Genomic DNA, 23,713 nt, shown 5'->3' with positions numbered 1-23,713 from the left:
ATAACTCTATTTCTATTTTGTAAATAAGTTCATTTGTACTATTTTTTTTAGATTCCACATATAAGCGATATCATACGATATTTGTCCTTCTCTGTCTGACTTACTTCACTCAGTATCACAATCTCTAGGTCCATCCATGTTGCTACAAATGGCCCAGCTCTACTTCTCTGCTTCACGTTTTATTCTTGTTTTTCTTTGGCTTAACTGAATAAGCATCAACGGATGATCTAATAAGAGTAGTCTACTGTGTAGTTCTATGGAAATGACAGTGATAAATAAAACACAGTCCTTACCTTCAGGAGCTTCCAATTGAGTTCCTATGAAAATAATTAACTGTACAACTATGTGGCATGATGAATGTAGCAACTGTTCTGGGGAATGTTTTGGAGTGAGTAAGACAAAGTTTATTATTTGAGGTATTTCTCAGAGAGGAAATATGTGCCGGAGAAGACTAGCTGAAACTATTTTAAGCCTAGTGGAATTATGTGGATGAGAGATATTTTCATTAACTTTTTATTTTGATAAATTTCATGCATACAGAAAAGCTTAAAGAGTATTTCAATGAACATTATATATGCCACACATAGGTTTAATGATTATTAAAATTTTGCTACATCTGCCTTCTTTCTTTCCCCTTTCTCTCTCACATATGTATCTGTGTATATATATGCCTATATGTGTGTTTGTGTGTTTGTTTGTTTTGTCCAATTTGGGATCCAACTAGGATTCAAACATTCCATTTGGTTGCATGCTTTTATTTTCTAGATTAACCCCTCTTTTTTCCATATGACATTGATTTATTTATTTTTAATTGAAGTATAGTTGACTTACAGTGTTGTGTTAATTACTGCTGTACAGCAAAGTGATTCAGTTATATATATATATATATATATATATATATACATATATATATACATTCTTTTTTTATATATATTCTTTTCCATCATGGTTTATCGTAGGACATGTTGTTTATCCATTCTATATATAATAGCTGACATCTGCTAACCCCAGCCTCCCACTCCATCCCTCCCCCAACACCCTCTCCCTTGGCAACCACAAGTCTGTTCTCTATGTCCGTGATTCTGTTTCTGTTTCAGAGATAGGTTCATTTGTGTCATATTTTAGATTCCACATATAAGTGATATCATATGGTATTTGTCTTTCTCTTTCTGACGTACTTCACTTAGTATGATAATCTCTAGTTGCATCCATGGTGCTACAAAGGACACTTTTTCATTGTTTTTTTTATGGCTGAGGAGTATTCCATCATATATAGGTACCACATCTTCTTTATCCATTCATCTGTCGATGGACATTTAGGTTGTTTCCATACCTTGGCTATTGTGAATAGTGCTGCTATGAACATAGGGACTCAGGTATCTTTCTGAATTATAGTTTTGTCTGGATATTGCCCAGGAGTGGGATTGCTGGATCATATGGTAATTCTATTTTTAGTTTTCTGAGGAAACTTTATACTGTTTTCCAAGTGGCTACACCAACTTACGTTCCCACTAACAGTGCAGGAGGGTTCCCTTTTCTCCACATCCTCTCCAGCATTTATTTGTAGACTTTTTAATAATGGCCATTCTGAGTGATGTGAGGTGGTACCTCATTGTCGTTTTGATTCGTACTTCTCTATGACATTGACCTTTGAACAATCCAGCAAAGTTGTTTTGTAGAACAATCTACATTCTGGCTTTGTCTGGCTGCTTCCTCATAGTGCTGGTAACTGTATGTTGAATCTTGTGTGTCAACTTGAGTGGATCACAAGGTGCCTGGATATTTGGCCTGGATATTTTTTCTGGGTGTGTCTGTGAGGATGTTTCTAGAGGAGATTAGCATTTGAATTGATAGACAGTAAAGCACATGGCCCACCCCACTGTAGGTGGGAATCATCCGATCCATTGAAGGCCAGAAGAGAACAAAAAGGCAGAGGAAGAGAGAATTCACTCTCTCCGCCTGAATGAATTAAGACATCAGTCCTCTCCCGCCCTCCGGCTGGGATTTGTACCATCAGTGCTTCTTTCTCAAGCCTTCGGACTCAGACTTGAACTACTTCTCAGTCTCTGTATTCATATAAGCCAACTCCTTGTAATAAATCTATCTATCTATCTATCATCTATCTATCTATCTATCTATTCTTCTAACAAAGTGTATGACAGTGGCAGTGGGACGTCTCTTCCAAGATCAGGTTATGGAAAAAACTGTGACGTGGGCTCCATCTCTCTGTCTCTCCTTTCATGCTGGGATAGTGTGGTATGGGGAGAATCTGAGGCCCTCATTCCAACAATATTTAAGAAACTGAAGCCTGATAACAATTTTGTGAAAGAGCTTGTGAACAGGTTCTGCAGTGCAAGTAGAGTTTCGAGATGACTGCACCCCTGGCCTACAGCTGTTGCAACCTCATGAGAAACAGCGAGCCAGGAAAACCCACCTAAGTCTTTCCTGGATTTCTGGTTGGCAGAAACTGCAGGGTAATAAATGTTGCTTATTTTAAAGATGCTGAACTTGAGTGTTACTTTTTTTCCAACAATAAGTATTTACCCAAAACTGTTCATCTTATGGTTTTAGCATCCACTAACAATCACTGCCTGACTCTATGTTTACTAGTTGCTATTCTTCTGTAAAGAAAGCTTTCTTTTATTTTTATTTTTTTTCTGAGTTGAAAGATAATTACATCTTATTTGAATCAATAGTGTTATTTCCACTTCGAAAGCAAGATGGCAGATTAGGAGGTTCCAGGTTTTGGTCCCCCTCACCGAAAGACCAATAAGCAACTATTCACAGACACAACTCTTCTTGGGTGGGGAATTCCCTGGCGGCCCAGTGGTTAGGACTCCATGCTTTCACTGCAAGGGCCGGGGTTTGCCCCCCCCCCGCAAAAAAATTACACCTGTGTGAAAATCCTAGAACCCAGGGTTGAGGATGAAGCACCCCTTGAACAACAAAACTGAGAAAAGCCACAGTAAGTGGGTAAGAGGAGTGGTTTCACTTTGACCATGTGCCTGCCCCTCCCCCAGGCTGGAACAGTGCCACACAGACAGCGTTCCCCTGCACCTACGGTTTCTCCAGCTGGGGAAAGAGAGCCGGAGGTTGACATCCTGCTTGGCAGGTATTCAGAAGTGCTTCCCCGGGGGCACGCTGCTGTCTCATCTCGTAGGAAACACTGGGTGAATCAGCAGGGCTACACCAAATGGGGTCAGCTAGAAACAAAGTAGGAGGACAGGGCTCATAGCAACCAGTGCAGGGATCATGCTGTGGCACGGTGTTCCTGCTGGTGAGGGCGGCCGATCAGAGCCCCAGCCAGTGACTCCATCCACCCACGCATCTGAGCTAGTTGCTCCCCATCTGGCCAGGGAGCACAGTCTGCAGCTCTATCCAGTTTTGGTACACAACCAGCAGTCCCGCCAGGCCATGGAGCTCATTCTACCGCCCCAAGGGCACAGGGAGCCAAGCTAGCAGCCTTGCCCAAACACAGAGCGTGCTGTCTCTCCCCACCCATCCGGAGGAGCCTGTGTAAGGCTCCTGCACAGTAACCCTGTCAATCTGTAGAGCCTAACCTTCAGCCCCGCGTGAATTGCAGCCTGGGGCCCTGCCTGTTTGTTGAGCATAGCCTGCAGCCGAACCTGGACGGAAAGCCCCGGTTAGTTACCCTGCCCAACGGTGGAGCAGAGCCTACAGACTCCCCACCAGGGAGCCCAGATAGTAACATTGTCTGACTGCAGAACAGAGCCCGCCCCCCAACATTAGAGCACAGGCAACAGCCCTGCCCAGTAGAGACCCCGTAGCAAGCCTTGCTTGCCTGTGGGTGCTCCCAGCTGACACATGCAGAGCCCCAGACTGGGCTGCCTGGCGAAGGGTTTCTCTGCCAAAGTAAATCCGTAGGCTCTGGAAAAGGAGAACTCTTCCTCAAATATGCAGATAACAATGCAAGGATTCAAGAATCACAAGTAATCAGGTAAACATGACACCATCGAAGGAAACTAATAAAGCTCCACTCACCCTAAAATATTTAGAGTTATGAATTGAAGAACAAAGAATTCAGAATAAACTCTTAAAGAAATTCAGTAAATTAGGAAAAAAACACAGAGTTAACAAAAATAGGAAAACAGTGCATGAACAAAATGAGAAGTTCAGCAAAGAGATAGAAATCATTAAAGAAAAAAAATCAGAAATCCTGGAACTCAAGAAAGCAATGACTGCCCTGAAATATTCAATAGAGAGTTTCAACAGTCAGATGAAAGAATCGGTGAACTTGAAGATAAGCCTTCTGAAATTTTCCAGTCAGAGGATCAAGAAGAAGAAAAGAAAAAGGGTGAAGAAAGCATACAGGACTTAGGCAATACCATCAAAGGAAGCATCACTGACATTATGGGAATTCCAGAAAGAGAAGAGAGAGAGAAAAAGGGAAAATAAAATTAGTATAAGTGTCTCTTCTGACCACAACAATATGAAACTAGAAATCAATAACAGGAAGTAAATTGGAAAATTCACAAATATGTGGAAATGAAACCATACACTCCTGAACAAATATGGGTCAAAGAAGAAATCAAAAGGAAAAGTCAAAAAGTTTTAAAGACAAACAAAAATAGATATGCAACTTTCCAAAATATATGGGATGAAGTGAAGTAGTTCTTTTTTTTTTTGGCTGTGGCATGTGGCTTGCAGAATCTCAGTTCACCGACCAGGGATTGAACCCGGGCCACGGCAAAGTGCCGAATCCTAACCACTAAATCACCAGGGAACTTCTGAAAGTAGTTCTAACAGGGAGGTTTATAGTGATAAATGTCTAAATTAAGAAAAAAGAACTATCTCGCATAAACAACCTAAAGTTGAACTGTACCTCAAGGAACTAAAGAAAGAACAAACTAAACTGAAAGGTATGAGAAGAAAGGAAATAAGCAAGATTAGAATAGAAATAAATGATAGAAACTAGAAAAACAGACACCATAATGAAGTGGCAGTTATCCCTGGGATGCAAGGTTGACTTAACATACACAAATCAATAAATGTGATACAGCACATTAACAAAACGAAGGATTAAAATTATATGATCATCTCAATCAATACGGAAAAATATTTGATAAAATTCAAATGAACCGATTAAACAATGGGCAAGGACCTGAATAGACATTTTTCCAAAGAAGACATACAAATGGCCGACAGGTGTACAAAAAGGTGTTCAACATCACTAATCATCAGGGAAATGCAAATCAAAATCACAATTAGCTATCACCTCACACTTGTTGGAATGTCATTAAGAAAATGAGAGATAACAAGTGTTGAGGACGATGTGGAGAAAAAGAGAACCCTTGAGCACTGTTGTTTGGAATTTAAATTGGTAGGGCTAATATGTAAAATTGTATGGAGGTTCCTCTAAAAGTTAAAAATAGAGCTACCATGTGATCCAGAAATCCCACTTCTGGGTACAGATCCAAAGGAAATCAAGTCAGTATTTTGAAGAGGTACCTGCACTCCTATGTTCACGGCAGCATTAGTCACAATAGCTAAGAAGCAGAAATAACCTAAATGTCCATCGATGGATGAAAAGATAAAATAAATGTGGCATATAGAGAGAGAATGAAATATTAGCCACAAAAAGAAGGAAATCCTGCCATCTGCAACAACATGGATGAACCTGGAGGACATTCTGCTAAGTGAAATAAGCCAGACACAGAAAGACAAATACTGTGTGATCTCACTTACATATGGGATGTAAAAATCTCAAACTCATAAAACCAGAGAGTAGTATAATGGTGGTTGCCAGTGGCTGAGGGTGGAGAAAATAGGGAGGGATTGGTGAAATGGTACAAAATTTCAGTCGTAAGATGAATAAGCTCTGGGGATCTAATGTACAGCATGGTGACTGTGGTTAATAATAATGTACTGTATACTTGAAATCTGCTAAGAATAGATCTTAAGTGTCCTCACCATAAAAAATGTATAAAGGTAACTATGTGAAGTGTTAGATGTATTAACTCACTTGATTGTGGTAATCATTACACAAAATATATTAAATCATCATGTTATACACCTTAAAAATCATGTTGTATGACCTTAGCATATATATAATTTTTATTTGTCAATCATACCTCAACAAAGGTGGAGGTGGGGGAGAAGTGTGTTGTTTAATCTTCAAGCATTTTGAGATTTTCCAGTTATTTTTCTGTTATTGATTTCTAGTAATTCCACTGTGGTGTGAGAGCATATTTTATATGATTTCTTTTTTTTTTTTTTCCCGTCACGCTTCGCGTCTTGCAGGATCTTAGTTCCCTGACCAGGGATGGAACGCGGACCCCCAGCAGTGGTGTCTGACGTTAAGTTGGAGAAATTCTAGGTCATTATTGTTTCACTTTTTTAAAAATTTCTTTCTCTCTCCTTTCCTTCTAGTATTCCCCCTGTGTGTATGTGACACCTTTTGTAGTTGTCCCACAGTCCTTGGAGATTCTGTTCCAGTTTTTTTTTTTCCTAGTCTTTGTTCTCTTTGCTTTTTATTTTTATTTATTTATTTATTAATAGATTTATTTATTTTTATTTACTTATTTTTGGCTGCGTTGGGTCTTTGTTGCTGCTTGCGGGCTTTCTCTAGTTGTGGCGAGCGGGGGCTACTCTTCGTCGTGGTGCGCGGGCTTCTCATTGCGCTGGCTTCTCTTGTTGTGGAGCATGTGCTCTAGGCACGTGGGCTCCAGTAGTTGTGGAATGCAGGCTCAGTAGTTGTGGCTTGAGGGCTCTAGAGCACAGGCTCAGTAGTTGTAGCGCACGGGCTTAGTTGCTCCACGGCATGTGGGATCTTCCCAGACCAAGGATCGAACCCCTGTCCCCTGCATTGGCAGGCGGATTCTTAACCACTGCACCACCACGGAAGTCCCTCTTTGCTTTTTAGTTTTTGGTTTTGCTTGATATATCTTCAAGCTCAGTGATTCTTTCCTCAGCTGTGTCCAGTCTACTAACAAGCCCATAAAGGCCTTCTGCATTTCTCTTATGGTGTTTTTGACCTCTATCATTTCTTAACTTTTCTATGCTTCATTAAGGTTTTTTTCTTGAGGTTTTATCTTGTTCTTTTGTTTGGAACACATTCCTCTGTTTCTTCATTTTGCTTGACGCTCTGTGTTGGTTTCTACGCACTGGATGAAACAGTTACCTCTCCCAGTCTTGCAGCGTTGGCCTTGTGTAGGAGATGAGCTTTATTGTTCTAGCTGTCCTAGCTCTTCATTGTCTCAAACCTTTGTGAGCCAAGCAGTTTATTTTACCTTTAACAGCTCCCCGTCACTGAGGCTGTACCAAGGCCAGTCACTGCCAAAGGAGAGGAGTCAGGCTGATTAGAAGCCAGACCCTCAGGCAGCAGCTCTTACAGAATGCAAACATACACAGTCCCTTGTCGGCAAGCATAAGCTACCAGAGCCAGGGAACCTGGAGGCGTCCTCGGGGTAGCAGTCACAAAAATCAGGGCTCCAGACAGTGCATTAGTTCCTTTCTAGGAGATACCTGTGAGCTGTGGTGAGGCAGAGGGACAGGATAAGATGGCGTCCCCTGGCTTTCATTCCTTGAGCCCCTCCATAGCCTCTAGATGTATGCCAGTTGTAAAGCCTGCTCCTAGGCCAAAGCTCCAGGACAAACGTAGGCCTCTTTCACAGAAAGCCCGGGGGTGTGTTTCAGTCAGCTGTTTGGGCAGTGCCCTGGCGTGGTAGCCTGCCAAGAACTGTCTATGGGATTGTTACAGTCCTGCGCACGTGCAGGAGTGCAAGCCGCCCGGCCACCAGAGCCAAGGAATCAAGCTGCCAAAACCAGGGCACCAGATGTAAACATGGGCACCAGATACGTAGAAGAGCTCCTCTCCGAGAGATGCTGGCACACTGGAGCAGGGCAGAGGTAAAGTATGAAGATAGCATGTCCTCGAGGTCTCAGGGAAGGTCTAAGGTCAGCCTTAGATGTGTCATTAATCAGAAGCCTGCCCCTCAGGCTGTGGCTATAATGATAAGGCGATAGGCTTCTCCGACTTGCTGTGGGAAAGACAGACCTCCTGGGTCTGTTGCCTCCTGCCGTGCCCCAGGGGTGGTAGGAGTTTATAAACTCTTTCTCCTTGGTTCCAGTTGTAGGACTCCTGGAGCATAAACACCACTGGCCAGCAGAACCAGGTGATATAGAGGTGTCTCCTGGCAGCAGCCACAAAAGTCAGGGCACCTGACAAGGGTATAAGCTCTTTATGGGAAGATACCAGTGAGCTGGAGCAAGACAGAGGGAGAAAGCAAAGATTGCATCCATGGGCCTCCATTCCCTGAGAGCACCTCCATAGGCCCACATAAGTGAGCCAAAGCAGAAGCCTGTCCCTTAGGGCAAAGATCCTGATGAAGGAAACAGGGGGACTTCCCTGCTGGAGCAGTAGTTAAGAATCTGCCTGCCAAGGCAGGGCACACAGGTTTGATCCCTGATCCGGGAAGATCTCACATGCCGCAGAGCAACTAAGCCTGTGTGCCACAACTGCTGAGCCTGCGCTCTAGAGGCCGCGAACCACAACTACTGAGCCTGCGTGCCACAATTACAGAAGCCCACGCACCTAGAGCCCATGCTCCGCAACAAGAGAAGCCACCACAGTGAGAAACCCGTGCACCGCAACAAAGAGTAGACCCCGTTTGCCACAACTGGAGAAAGCCCGCATGAAGCAATGAAGACCCAACGCAGCCAAAAATAAATAAATAAATAAATAAATACAAGTAAGGAAACAGGCCTCTTTCTCAGAAAACCTGGGGAAGCGTTTCAACCTGCTATCTGTGCAGCGCCCTGGGGTGATACCCCGCCAAGAACTGTCTCCCTGTGGGACCCAGGAGCGCAAGCCCCTCTGGCTTCCAGAGCCAGGTTATCAAGGGGCATCCCTTGGGTGGCAGCTGCAGACACCAGGTCACCAGACGTACAAACTGGGGCACTGGACATATATAGAAGTTCTTCCCCTTTGGGAGATGTTGGTGCTCTGGAGAGCAGCAGAGAGGGTGGTGATACACCCACTGGCTGGAGCAAGGTGGGGCGGGGGGGGGGGTGGGTAGTGCAAAGATGGTACCCACCAAAAAGAGAAAAAAGGGGAAAAAAAGCAAAAAAAGAAAGGAAGGAAAGAAGGAAGGAGGGGAGAAAGAGAAAGAAAGAAAAGAAAGAAAAAAAAGTTAAAAAAAAGAAGGAGAGCCAGAATATTGCACCCGCCAGCCTCCATCTCCAGAGAGTTTCCCAGCAGGCCCCTACCCCTCAGACCAACACTGTCAAAAGTAGCAAGTGAGTCCTTTTTCACAGAAAGCCTGGGCACTTTTCAAAGGGTTGCTTCTTTGCTGGGCCCTGGTACCCATGGGTCTGCGCACCAGCCCTCAGTTTGCTACAGCCCATGAGTCTCCCGTGTGCAGGCTCTGCTGGTCTTCTAAGCCAGATATTTGGGGGCTTGTCTCTTGGGTGTAGGTCTTAAAGGTTGGGGTGCCCAATATGGGGTATAGACCCTTCACTCCTCAGTGAGACAATTCGGGTTTTGAGTTCCCTTCTGTTGCAGATCCCTGCACTGGGGGTGGAGGATTTATGGTGAGATTCTGCCTCAGCCTTTCCCACCTGCTTCCATGTGGCTTCCCTCTCGTTTACCAGGTGTGAAGGGCTGCTCTGCCAGTTTTTAGCTTTCTTTCAGAGGAAACTGTTCCACATAAATTCGGTGTGTCCATGGGAGGAGGTGAGTTCAGGATTTTCCTATGTCACCATCTTGAACCGGAACCTCTATCATTTCTTTTTGGTTTTTTTCTTAGGATTTCCATCTCTCTGCTTACATTGCCCATCAGTTCCTGCATCCTGTCTATTTCATCCTTAGAACCCTTAGCATATTATTTATAGTTGTTTTCAATTCCTGGTCTGATAATTCCAACATTCCTGCCATGTCTGGTTCTGATGCTTGCTCTGTCTCTTCAAATTGTGGTTTTGTGGGCAGTGGAGCTGAGGTCAGCATCAAATTTGAAATATTTAAAGTGGATACAGAACTGTTTCAGCAACGCAGACAATTAAGTGTGTTGTCGGCGATGGTGCTGTTGGTAAAACATGTCTCCTGATATCCTACACAACAAACAAATTTCCATCTGAGTATGTACCAACTGTTTTTTTAAATTTTTTTTGCCACACCACACATAGTATGCAGGGATCTTAGTTCCCCAGCCAGGGATAGAACCCGTGGCCCCTGCAGTGGAAGCATGGAGTCTTAACTACTGGACCACCAGGGAAGTCCCTGTATGGACTGTTTTTGACAACTGTGCAGTCACAGTTATGATTGGTGGAGAGCCATATACTCTTGGACTTTTTTTGTGTGTGTGTGTGGTACGCGGGCCCCTCACCGCCGTGGCCTCTCCCGTTGCGGAGCGCGGGCTCAGCGGCCATGGCTCACGGGCCCAGCCGCTCCGCGGCACGTGGGATCCTCCCGAACCAGGGCACAAACCCGTGTCCCCTGCATCGGCAGGCGGACTCCCAACCACAGCCCCACCAGGGAAGCCCTACTCTTGGACTTTTTGATACTGCAGGGCAAGAGGATTATGACAGATAACCTCTGAGTTATCCACAAACAGATGTATTTCTAGTCTGTTTTTCAGTGGTCTCTCCATCCTCATTCAAAATGTGAAAGAAAAGGGGGTGCCTGAGATAACTTACCACTGTCCAAAGACTCCTTTCAGGCTTATTGGGACCCAGATTGATCTCAGAGATGACCACTCCACTATTGAGAAACTTGCCAAGAATAAACGGAATCCTGTCACTTCAGAGGCTGCTGAAAAACTGGCCAGTGGCCTGAAGGCTGTCAAATATGTGGAGTGTTCTGCACTCATACAGGAAGGCCTAAAGAGTGTATTTAACAAAGCAATATGGGCTGCCCTAGAGCCTCCAGAACTGAGGAGCTGCAGGTGTGTGCTGCTATGACCGTCTCTCCAGAGGCCTTTCTGCACAGTTGGTGTCGGCATCATACTAAAAGCAATGTTTAAATCAAACAATCTTAAAAATTAAGATTCGTTTTTGCAATAATGACAAATGCCCTGCACCTACCCACATTCACTCCCGTGAGATAAGGCCCATAGGTATGGCCCCCTTCCTCCTCTCAATACTAGTTAATTTTGAGTGATTGTGCATTGTCAGAAAAATGATCAGTACTAGTTTTTGTCTTGTCATTTCAAAAAAAATTTTTTGTTGTTGTTGTTTTTTTGTTTAAAAGCAAGGCATGCTTGTGATGACTCTGTAACAGACTAATTTGGGTTGTTGAAACAGTTCCCGGTTTCCACTCTGGAGAGCAATCTGGGATATCTAGCTTTTTAAATTTTCCTTTTTTGGGGGGTGGGGCAGGGAGGTGTGTGTGGGATTTGTTTTTATTTAGTCATGTTTTTTTTAATTCATTAACCATTGGACAGCCCTTAAGGGGAGGAGGACGGATTGATTTCACATTCTACTTCCTAGATCTAGTTTAGAAAACATGTTCCCCACCTGGTGCTCTCAGGAAGGAGTATAGTAAACGCCTCATTTAACAATATACTCCTTTTTGGGAATTCCCTGGCGGCCCAGTGTTTAGGACTCGGTGCTTTCACCGCCGTAGGCCTGGGTTCGATCCCTGGTCGGTGGAACTAAGATCCCGCAAGCCGCGCAGTCGGGCTAAAAAAGAAAAACTTTACATATATATATATATATATATATATATATATATATATATATATATACTCTTTTTGAAAGTTGCCTTTTCTCTTCACCCTTGAATAGGTCCAGTATTTGACGAAACTCATGAAAAGTGGTTGGAATCTGTCTTGCCCCTCCTCTGTTCTAGGATGCACTATATATGTGACCCTGACTCTCAAGGAAATTGGTTTGCCATTTGCCATTGATTTTTTTTAAGTTAATTTCTACCTTTTTTCACTGACAAATGAAGAAAAGTACTGCACCTTCTGAAATACACAAAATGGATTGAGTATGCAATTAAAAAACATTTTTTTCCCTATCAAAAAAAATTGTGGTTTTGCCTTTTAATTTTTTGTTGATATTGGGACCTGATGTGCTGGGTAAAGGGAACTGCAGCAAATAGGCCTGTAGTAATGCAGCCATGAGGAGTGGGGAGGGGAAGCCCTATTGTTCATGATTAGGTTTCAGCCTTTTAGGGAGCCTGTGCCTCTGAACTGTGAGCTTTAAGTGTGTTTTTTACTGTTTTCCTTCCCCTTAGGTGGGATAGAGTGGGCTGGAGTTGGGTATTTCCCTTCTCCCACCTGGAAGGCTATAGTTAAGTGGAGCTGGGTATTTCCCTTGTCGGGCTCTTATAAGACCCCAGCAGATTAGGCTCTGATTAACTAGTTTCTCCTGAGGGCAGGCCTGGTGCGAGAGTGCGTTGGGGTATTTAAAAACAGGTTGCTTCATTTCCCCTCTCCCTTCGGAAGCACGAGGGGATTTTTCTCCCATGTTTACCGTGAAAACTCTCAAGCTCCCAGAGTCGGAGGCCCCCCTTTGAATGGGTCCTCTGGAGCTTTTAACTTCAGAGTTGTCTGCCCTGAGCCTCTAGCAATTTGTCAGTTGTGTTTGGAGTCTTCCTACCTCAGCCCTGGTTCCTGCCCCTGCGTCTGCCCTCCCGGTAAGCCAGTACTCCCTGTTGTTGCGTCTCCAGTCTTGGGAACAGCCGTGTGCCCTGTGTCCTCCCCTCTCTTATGGATCCAAGAAGAGTTGTTGATTTTTCAACTCCATTCAGCTTTTTAATTGTTGTTAGGATAGAGTGGTGACTTCCACGCTCCTTACGTGAGAAACCGAAATTGTTTTGCTTCTTTTTTTTTTTTTTTTTTTTTGCGGATGGCATCTTTTTCTTTTTTGAAGTGGTCACCAGTTCTGAGTGCTCTACCAGGGACCAGAAGGGAGGGTTTGGGGGAACATCCTTCTCTCTTTTTTTAGTTGGAGGAAGTCAGCTGCCCTCCTCCCAGCCGCGCACGCGAACGGCAGCCGGGGCCCATGCAGGAATAATGCTGCTGCCTGCTCCGGGGGTGCCTGTTTTGCATTTTTTAATCGTGACACATAAAGTACATGTTGTACCCCTTGTAGTTTTGTGGCGGTATTGGTGGCTAGGACACAGTGTAAGATCCCTTCCACTGGGATTCAAGGTTGGTCTTTTGGTGGTATCTTTTCCAGAAGAGGGAATTTCCAATTTGAAGGTCATGTAGGGTGTGTGGTGGGAAAGGAAACCTGACCTGTTGATGATAAATATGAGTGTATTTAATAAAACTTTAACAATATTTAAGGATAGATATTATTTTTAAAAAATTTTATTGGAGTATAGTTGATTTATAATGTTGTGCTAGTTTCAGGTGTATAGCAAAGTGATTCAGTTATACGTGTGCATATATTCGTTCTTTTTCAGATACTTTTCCCACATAGGTTATTACAGAATATTGAGTAGAGTTCCCTGTGCTGTACAGTAGGTCCTTGTTAGTTATCTGTTTTATATATAGTAGTGTGTATGTTAGTCCCAAGCTCCTAATTTATCCCTCCCCCCACCTTTCCCCTTTGGTAATCATAAGTTTGTTTTTGAAATCTGTGAGTCTGTTTCTGTTTTGTAAATAAGTTCATTTATATCATTTAAAAAAACTAGAATCCACATATGAGTGATATCATATGATATTTGTCTTTCTCTGTCTGACTTACTTCACTGAGTATGATAATCTCCAGGTCCATGCATGTTGCTGCAAATGGCATTATTTCATCTTTTTTTATGGCTAATATTCCATTGTATAGATGTACCATATCTTCTTTAACCATTCCTCTGTTGATGGACATTTAGGTTGCTTCCATGTCTTGGCTATTGAAAATAGTGCTGCAGTGAACATTGGGGTCATGTATCTTTTCGAATTATGGTTTTCTCTGGATATTTGCCCAGGAGTGGGATTGCTGGATCATATGGTAATTCTATTTTTAGTTTTTCAAGGAACCTCCATACTGTTCTCCACAGTGGTTGTACCAATTTACATTCCCACCAGCAGTGCAAGAGGGTTCCCTTTTCTCCACACCCTTTCCAGCATTCATTGTTTGTAGACTTTTTGATGATGGCCGTTCGGACCAGTGTGACGTGATACAAGGATAGATATTAGATCAAATTAGGGTCACGTAAGGTCCAGAAGAGGTGAGAAATCTTCATTGGCCTGCCAGTATTATTTCATAATACATAATTATGCATAAGGGAATAATCAGTGTTGACTGGAGGGGGAGGATCTGAGGATCTCCAGGACCAAGTACAAGATTTGGGGCAGGTTGGGTGCCTCAGACAGTTTGGCTAGTTTGAATTTAAGAGCACTGTTGGCCTGCTTTATTTTTCCAGAGTATTGAGGGTGGCTAAGACAGTGAAATTTTTGTAGCAGTGCTGAATATCCTCAATAACCTTACTGTTGAAGTGGGTTCCTCTGTCACTAGAGAGGAACAAAGGGACCCCCACGTAGGGAAAATTCTTTCTGGTACCAGCTTAGCTACAGTTGTGGCAGTAGCCTGTTTGCAGGAAAAAAAGCTTCTAACCATCCCGCAAACAAGGATATACATGTCCTTCTTTTTTTGTGTATAAAGAGGGAAAAGGGTAACGAGTAATTGAGGGGTCTAAAGGTGGAAGAAGAGGATAGAGTTTTTCAGGTTTTGAAACACAGACATGGAAGGAGTCCCAGTTCGAGGGATCAGCGCTGTTTCCTTGGTCGTGGCATAGAGAGGCGAGGCGATTGTGAAAAAGCTAGGGATCCGGCTCGGCAATAGGCACCTAATCCCAGAAACCCTCAGGGTTGTCTTGGTCTCAGGCAAGGGGTCTTTTTTTTTTTTAATTTTTATTGGACTATAGCTGTTTTACAATGTTGTGTTAGTTTCTGCTGTGCAGCAAAGTGAATCAATTATACGTATACATATATCCACTCTTTTTTAGAATTCCTTCCCATTAAGGTCACTACAGAGCTATTAAACAATAGCTAGCAACAAAACCAAACCAAGAGGGCTTCCCTGGTGGCGCAGTGGTTGAGAGTGCGCCTGCCGATGCAGGGGACACGGGTTCGTGCCCGGGTCCGGGAGGATCCCACATGCCGCGGAGCGGCTGGGCCCGTGAGCCATGGCGGCTGAGCCTGCGCGTCCGGAGCCTGTGCTCCGCAACAGGAGAGGCCACAACAGTGAGAGGCCCGCGTACCGCAAAAAAAAACCAAAAAACAAAAAACACCAAAACCAAACCAAACCGAGAGATGGCCCCCAAAACCAAAATCAAATCCTTACCGTGCTACCACAGACAGTTTTCTGCAGCACATGGATCAGGGGCTGGACTCCAGCCTGAGATCCCTAAATCGCCCTTCAGGGAAGCGGCACAGGGGCTCAAAAAGCCTCAGAACCTGGGTGGAGAAGATGGGGGCCTAGAGGTGGGCTTCTAATTCCATTCCAGTAATGTAACCAAACTGTCAAAGACAAAAACCAAACAAGTAAGGAAACTGAGTTTATTCAGAATATTGCCATCGTGGAGAACAGTTCAAACTCACCCTAAGGCAGGGTGAGTTTGCCTTAGACTGTTATAGGGAGGGTTTGGACAAGTTATAGGTAGAGTAGTTTACAGTTAGAATTGCTTTTGTAACTAGGGGAAGTCTTGGTCGGCTGACTAGGAAATGTGTATTTTGGTGTCTAGCTAGTTTGGGCGCACTTCTTTTTTTTTTTTTTTTTTTTTTGCCTCACAGCGCATCTTGTGGGATCGTAGTTCCCTGGCCAGGGATCAAACCTGGGCTAGCAGTGAGAGCACCGGGTCCTAACCACTGGACCGCCAGGGAATTTCCATGGGTGCACTTCTAATCTCAGTTAATCATTCATGAGACAAAGGACTTGGAGTTAGAGACCCTGTGTCTGGCCTTGTTGGCAGGTTCAGGCAAAAATGGAAACGTCTGTGTTTAACCTTCTCACAGGTAAATAAGGGGCTCCTCTGTGAGCCCTATGGTAGTCATGAGAAAGAGTAGACAATGACTCTCATCTAAGTCACGCGGGAGAAGGTGGTTTGCCGCAGTTACCTATTTCCAATCACAAAAGGATAGGATCATCTCCAGGGAGAAAAAAAAAAAAAAGGTTGAAGAGATTTCTTAATCATCACTGTTTGTCCTGTGGCACAGGGATTAGGTAAAGTTCAATGCTGTCAGTTTCAAGGTTAATTTTTTTCCATTATGATCCAGTTGTTTTGGTAGATTTGTTGAAAAGATTTGTTGCTGCCAATGCTTTGTTTCTAAAATGAAAACTTCAGTCCTCAGTTGCATTAGCCACATTTCAAGTGTTTAAGAGCCACATGTGGCTAATGGCTACCATAATGGATAACCCAGACGTAGAACGTTTTCGTCATCACAGAAAATGAATGTTACTGAACAATACTGCTGTAGGCCTTACAGCACAGTGTCTAATAAATGTTTTGAATTTTGTGAAAAGCAGTCGAAAGCAAATTACACTGTTAGAGGCACATATGAAAAAGTTAAAACTCAATGACTGAGCACTATTTATTTTGAGGATTTTATAGTGAAACAATGTTGATAAATACAAATATAAAAACACTTTTGTAAAGCGTACATTAGACCAGACTAATTCAAGGGATGTTTGGGTATGTATGATGCTGAACTCTTAGGATCCCACACAGTACAGGGTCTCTTTGTTAAATATTTTTATTTAAAATTCTCCTTAATAACTAGAATTCCAGAATCTTCAGTTAATTTGGGGATGGTAGTGAAAGGAGCTATACTGGATTAGAAGAGAATTAATTATTTAATTAATGAAAATACTTCAGCACTACTTCTGGAACATGAAATATAGACTTTGTGAGACCACAAATTCTTGATTTAATGAATGAATGAATTAATTAATTATTTAAGAATTAAGAATTAATTATTTAATTAATGAAATATACTTCAGCACTACTTCTGGAACATGAAATATAGACTTTGTGAGACCACAAATTCTTGATTTGCGTATTTGAGAAAATTCATACATACTGCTGAGACCACAGTTGAACAGCCCTGCAGATATTGCTAGATGTTTAAAATATGATCAGATCCTTCAGAATTTTCTCCCAGAGAGGCAAGTTTAAAGGCTGTACAGTGTAAAATCCAAAATACTGACAATACCAAATGCTAGGGAGGGTGTGGAACAATAGGAACGCTCATTAATTGCTGGTGGGAATGCAAAACAGTACAGGCCACCACTTTGGGAAACATTTTGGCACTTCCTTACAAAGTTAAACATAGTATTACCATGTGATCCAGCAGTCACAGTCCTTGGCGTATACCAAAATGAGTTGAAAACTTATGTCCATGCAGTAACCAACACGAGTGTTTATAGCAGCTTTATTCATAATTGCAAAAATTCAAAGCAAACAAAATGTCATTTTGCAGGGAAATGGATAAGTAAACTGGTATACGTACACAATGGAATATTACTCAATGATAAAAAGAAATGACTATCAAGCCGTGAAAAGACATGGGAATCTTAACTGAATATTACCAAGTGAAAGAAGATATATTCCAACTGCAAGACACTCTGGAAAAGATAAAACTAGACAATAAAAAGATCAATGTTTCCCAGGGGCTGGGGGGCAAGGAAGAGGAGGCATAAGTAGATTGAACAGAGGATTTTTAGGACCGTGAAACGATTCTGTATATTACTGTAATGATGATAGGTACATGACATACATTTTTCAAAACCCATAGACCTGTACAACACAAAGAGTAAACCCTAACATTAAACTACACGCTTTAATTAATGATATATCAGTGTTAAGTTCATCACTTGTAACAACGGCACACACTAATGCAATATGTTGTAAACAGCGGAAACTGAGAAGGGGTGGAATATGTGGGAGCTTCCTGTAGCTTTCTGTTGGATTTTCCAGTAAACCTAAAACTGATCTTAAAATCTATTTATTAAAAAAACAAAACCCCCCAAACTTAAAGGTATCTCTGCAGAAACCTGCAGGGTTTTTCCCATTTTCCTACAGGCTCATGATTTCAAATGAGAGGTTGCTACATCTTTCATAAACGTTAGAAGAAAAGCTAAAACTTATTGAACCTTTATATTATGAGTACTACGTATGTTATTCTACTAATCAACAAATATTTATTCAGAGCAAGTATATCCAGCCTACGTTTAGAGGTATATCACCTACGCAATTTAGTTCAATCGTCACACGCTATGAAATACTATTGCTATTAACATTTTCAAAAACAAGAACTCTGAGAAGTCAAACAACTGATAAACACTAGAACGGGTATCTAAACTGAATTCCACACCCAAAGTTCGAAACCATCACACCGAATAGAAGAGAATTAGCGATTTCTAACTCCGTCATCCGAAACAATGAACAGCCGACAATCTCGCGATGTTGTTGCGGCTACTACTACTCCCAACATGCAAAGCGGCTACCGTGCCGCAGCCCGTGCCGCAGCTGGTGCCGCAGCCTATGCCGCAGAGTCCGGAGGGCCCCGTCGTGCCTCGAGGCGCGAAAGGTAACCTGGGAGCCGTAGTTCTCCTGGACGCCTACTGGTGTTGCCAGCGCGGCGGTGGCGGATCGCTCGGTTCCAGCCAGTAGGTCCTGTGAGGGCGAGCTGAGGCGGAGAAAGGGCGTGGAACTGGAAACGGGTGAGTCGGACGCGGTCTACGCGGTCGAGGGAGGCGGCACCGCGGCTTAGGGTTGACTTAAATAAATGGACCCGTGCTGCAGTCTCTCCGGAGACACCGCGGTCTTAGCGTCAGCGAGCAGAGGGTGAGGAGGCGCCAGAGCCCGGTCCTTGCACCCGTACTCGTCCTCAGTTCTCCGCCAGCATCTCCACCATGCAGTCCCGGGAAGAAGCTTCGCGCTCTCGCCGCCTTGCCAGTCCCCGCGGCGGGAAGCGGCCCAAAAGGGTTCACAAACCCACGGTTTCAGCTTTTTTCACGGGCCCGGAGGAGCTGAAGGACACGGCCCATTCCGCAGCCCTGCTGGCCCAGCTCAAGTCCTTCTACGACGCGCGGCTGCTCTGTGATGTGACCATCGAGGTGGTCACGCCTGGCAGCGGGCCTGGCACGGGCCGCCTCTTTCCCTGCAACCGTAACGTGCTGGCTGCCGCGTGTCCCTACTTCAAGAGCATGTTCACCGGCGGCATGTACGAAAGTCACCAGACGAACGTGACCATGCACGATGTGGATGCCGAGTCCTTCGAGGTGCTGGTCGATTACTGCTACACCGGTCGTGTGTCTCTGAGTGAATCCAACGTGGAGCGCCTGTACGCCGCCTCCGACATGCTGCAGCTCGAGTATGTGCGTGAAGCCTGTGCCTCCTTCCTAGCCCGCCGTCTTGACCTGGCCAACTGCACGGCCATCTTCAAGTTCGCCGACGCCTTTGGCCATCGCAAGCTGCGATCACAGGCTCAGTCGTTTATAGCCCACAACTTCAAGCAGCTCAGCCAGATGAGCTCGATTCGGGAGGAGTCTCTGGCAGATCTGACCCTGGCCCAACTTCTGACTGTCCTGCGCCTGGACAGCCTAAACATCGAGCATGAGCAGACCGTGTGCCACGTGGCAGTGCAGTGGTTGGAGGCGGCTCCCAAGGAGCGGGGTCCCAGCGCTGCAGAAGTCTTCAAGTGTGTCCGCTGGACACACTTCACCGATGAAGATCGGAATTACCTGGAGGGGCTGTTGACCAACACCATGGTGAAGAAGTACTGTCTGGACCTTGTTGAAGGGGCCCGGCAGATGCGATATGGTGACACGTTGTGCAAGTCTCTGGTGCCAAAGCCAGAGAGCAGCAGCGGTGGCAGCAGCAGCAGCGGCGGCGGCGGCGTTAGCAGTGTCGTTAGCGGCGCTGGTGGCGGCGGCGGCAGCTGCAGCAGCAGCTCTGTTGTATCGGTGGCAGAAAATCCACCCCAGAGGCTGGGTGTGTATGCCAAGAAGATGGTGATCTTCTTTGGACATCCCAGAGATCCCTTTCTGTGCTGTGACCCATACTCGGGGGACATTTACAAAGTGCCATCACCTTTGACCTGCCTTGCTCACACTAGGACTGTGACCACCTTAGCTGTCTGTGTCTCTCCAGACCATGACATCTATCTGGCCGCCCAGCCCAGGAAAGACCTCTGGGTGTATAAACCAGCCCAGAATAGTTGGCAGCAACTTGCTGACCGCCTGCTCTGCCGTGAGGGCATGGATGTGGCATACCTCAATGGCTACATTTACATTTTGGGTGGGCGAGACCCTATTACCGGCATTAAACTGAAGGAGGTGGAGTGCTACAGTGTCCAGAGGAACCAGTGGGCACTGGTGGCTCCCCTGCCCCATTCTTTTATTTCCTTCGATCTGATGGTAATTCAAAACTATCTTTACGCTCTCAATAGTAAGCGCATGTTCTGCTTTGATCCCAGCCACAATATGTGGCTGAAGTGTGTTTCTCTGAAGCGCAATGATTTTCAGGAAGCCTGTGTCTTCAATGATGAGATCTATTGCATCTGCGACATCCCTGTCATGAAGGTCTACAATCCAGTCAGAGGAGAGTGGAGGCAGATTAATAACATTCCCTTGGTGTCAGAGACTAACAACTACCGGATTATCAATCATGGCCAAAAACTGTTGCTGATCACCTCACGCACCCCGCAGTGGAAAAAGAACCGGGTGACCGTGTATGAATATGATATTAGGGGTGACCAGTGGATTAATATAGGTACCACATTAGGCCTGTTCCAGTTTGATTCTAACTTTTTTTGCCTCTCAGCTCGCGTTTATCCTTCCTGCCTTGAACCTGGTCAGAGTTTTCTCACTGAGGAGGAAGAAGTGCCCAGTGAATCTAGCACTGAGTGGGATTTAGGTGGATTCAGTGAGCTGGACTCTGAGTCAGGAAGTTCAAGTTCTTTATCTGATGATGATTTGTGGGTTCAGGTAGCCCCTCAGTGAAATGCGCAGGGTCAGCAGAGTGTGTTATAGATGAGCTGAAACTCTAAGGTGTTTTTACTGCTTTGGAAGGTATCTTAAAGAGACCCTTTCGTTTTGCTGGAAAAAAAAAAGAAAAGTTGATTAATTTCAGGTTTGGTTTAGAAAGGGTATTGTTTGAAATACTAACGTAATTTAATGTTACAGAATTTAAACATTAAAAGAAATCAACCTATTTAATAATTTACTGTTCTAAAAGTCCAGTGTTGATTGTTTAGTATGTTTATGTTTGATGACAATATAAGTTAGTTGTAATCAATAGTCTTCTATTATTAAATCTTACATTCTGTCTTGTGCCACAAATACTTCAACTTGAATTTTAATTTCTACAATAGAAAAACTGATTGGTTAGGAATTATTAGAGAGGGTTGGAAAGCATATATTTTCCTTCAGAACAGTGTAGTAGATTTCCAAAACTTTAAACTAGGGGGTTTTTACAAAATGTGTTCTAACACATACAGTCTGCTAAGTTTTAGTTCAGTTTTCTCCTCTTTTGTGAAAAAAAAATACATACGTTTAATGTGACTGAATGGTGATTTCATTTGTGATAATATATAGAATGGTCATACGCTCACTGAAAGTAAAAACAAAAAAACAGGATTCTACTTTTTGAAAAGAAATTTCAGTTTTAAATCTGTAATATAACGTGTATTTGCAAATAGTGACCAATTTCCATCTAAAAAAATTCCATTCTAGTAGTGTCACCAATCATCTAAAAACCTTTTTTAAAAAAAACAAAAACCCAGTAACTTGCTTTTTAGGTTCATATTTTAAATCTATACTTGATACATGCTTCACTGAATCAGAGGAATAATCCTTTTTTCACTGGACATGATTGTGAAAATTTTTATCCACTGTCCTAAAAAGTTTATGTGATTCTTAAAATATTTTGGCTGTACAGTTTTGGTGTTTATCTTAGAAGATTTGTCAACAAGATGTGATTATTCTTTACTGTTTTGTGAGTAATATTGGTTTTGAAAGTATGTATTAGTTAAGAACAGTATTTTATTGAAATCAGTAGCTATTGTGTCTGTCAACTATAAGATCAAGTGCCAGCAAAGAATTTTCAAACTCTAAGTTGTGTATAGAACTGTTTTGTGTAGCATTGAAAAATTCTGTCAGTTTTGTAAGTCGCTAAATGTTATTATCAGCTTAAAGGTATTTTTCTATTAAAAGTTTACAGTTCAATAACATAAGTGGATGATAGCATTTGGGGCCAGTAGTGAAAGTATATTTCGTCTAAAATATTTCTCTATGCAGTGGTGTACAAGGCTATTTTATTATGGTATTTGTATCTGTTCTGTGTTTCTCTATGAACCATGCTCCAGTCTTTGTTTCTGTCAGCATATGTAAGGGAAAGAAAGTCCAGAAATAGAGAATAAATCACACAAGACTTACATTGTTAAATACATGAAAACATAAGTGCTTACCTCTTGAGGGTTTATTAGATATAGTTGTTATTGATACATATACATGATAAGTGACCAGATGTTTATGGTGTATACCTTTTTCTACACACAATCAGAATGATCTCCCTGAATCTTCATTCAGTGACATGATAATTCCTCTTCTGTGTTTATTCTCTAGTGACAGCGTGCTAACATTTCTTACACCCGGGCAGAGTACAGAGGAATGTGCTCTTTCTGGTAGGGAACTGGATTTTTTATTGAAATACCATAGGATGAAAACAGAGAGGAAGACGTAAAAGGTTGTTTTTTTTTTTAAAGATATTTCTTAGCCATTTTGATGGGCTGTTTGAAGATTCTACACGACATTCCTGTTCAACATTTTTAGTGAAATAAGATGCTTGCTTATCCTACCAGTATGTGTTCCTTCAGAAGGACAGACATGCTTTTAGTTGCCCGAGGCTCAATTTTGTTCCATTTGACATCAGGGTTGTTTTCGGCAGTGTCCTTAACACAAAGCTGTTTCTCAATAGGGTTATTTTTTTGGCCAACTTTTTCTTCACCAGGAACTTCTTGTTGATAGCTTTTTCCTTTGTCGGGTTGAAATAGAACAGTGATGATCTCAACCAGACTATCCTTCTGCAGAATTAAGGTGTGCAACTGATTGATAAAAGACAGATTCTCCAATTGTCATTTTCAACCTTTAAGTTAAAGCCTAAGCGAAATAGTAGTAATACCTTGGTTTACAAAGAGATTTTCTTGGGAAGAATTTGGTTTCGTGCTATATTTGTGAATTAGAGAATAGTTGTTAATCATTATTTTACGGATAAGTGATTTGTATGTGATTAGTTACAAATAAAACATACTAGAATCTAGACTTTCTGATTTTTTAATTCATTGTTTCTGTTAAATGTATAAAACCCTTGCTTGTACAGTGAATGACAACTAGCAGTGTTGAAATCCCTTCTTGACTGGAAAGTACCCTTGTCTCTGTTTTCCAATTAATCACATCTTTTAATAAATATGTTTGTAGGACTGCTATTTGTAAGATTTAGAATGATGTTAATTATCTTTCGTATCTGTCCCTGTAGTCTGAAAAGTTCAAAGGACCCCAGTTTTTAAAAATTCTTTTAAGTTCAAACCATAAGTGGTGTTAGGATTTCCAAAAGGGTAAAGTAGAAATATTTGTACCTGATCTTGTTGAGAATCTGGGGAACACTTTTGATCTACTCCCAAGAAAAAGGCCGGTGTCATAACATCCCTGAAATTATAAAAGTATGACTACTTCTGAAGCTCATCAGACTCAAGATAAGAGCACTTGTGACAGTCTCTCCTCCCCATACCTGCGTAAAACCTTTAACTCT

General features: G+C 42.9%; 1 protein-coding gene and 1 pseudogene across 1 annotated transcript; both read left to right on the top strand.

The window, feature by feature from the left end:
• The first annotated feature begins 7,804 nt into the window (after window positions 1-7,804).
• On the top strand, window positions 7,805-10,917 carry LOC101281749 (cell division control protein 42 homolog; annotated as a pseudogene).
• A 7,407-nt stretch (window positions 10,918-18,324) lies between these two features.
• Window positions 18,325-23,384, top strand: LOC101282408 (kelch repeat and BTB domain-containing protein 6). Its single transcript, XM_004274549.4, has one exon. The coding sequence runs from the start codon at window positions 18,817-18,819 to the stop codon at window positions 20,905-20,907; it is 2,091 nt and encodes a 696-aa protein (XP_004274597.1). The 5' UTR covers window positions 18,325-18,816; the 3' UTR covers window positions 20,908-23,384.
• The last annotated feature ends 329 nt before the right edge of the window (window positions 23,385-23,713 follow it).

This window comes from Orcinus orca, chromosome 18 (genome assembly GCF_937001465.1).
Source record: "Orcinus orca chromosome 18, mOrcOrc1.1, whole genome shotgun sequence".
In the NCBI taxonomy this organism is placed as follows: domain Eukaryota; kingdom Metazoa; phylum Chordata; class Mammalia; order Artiodactyla; family Delphinidae; genus Orcinus; species Orcinus orca.
Note: the sequence above shows the minus strand (reverse complement) of the source record. Positions and strands in the feature narration are given on the sequence as shown.

What these genes read in the sequence shown, in the direction of transcription:
- LOC101282408 (XM_004274549.4), top strand. Translation starts at nt 18,817, where the DNA reads ATGCAGTCCCGGGAAGAAGCTTCGCGCTCTCGCCGCCTTGCCAGTCCC.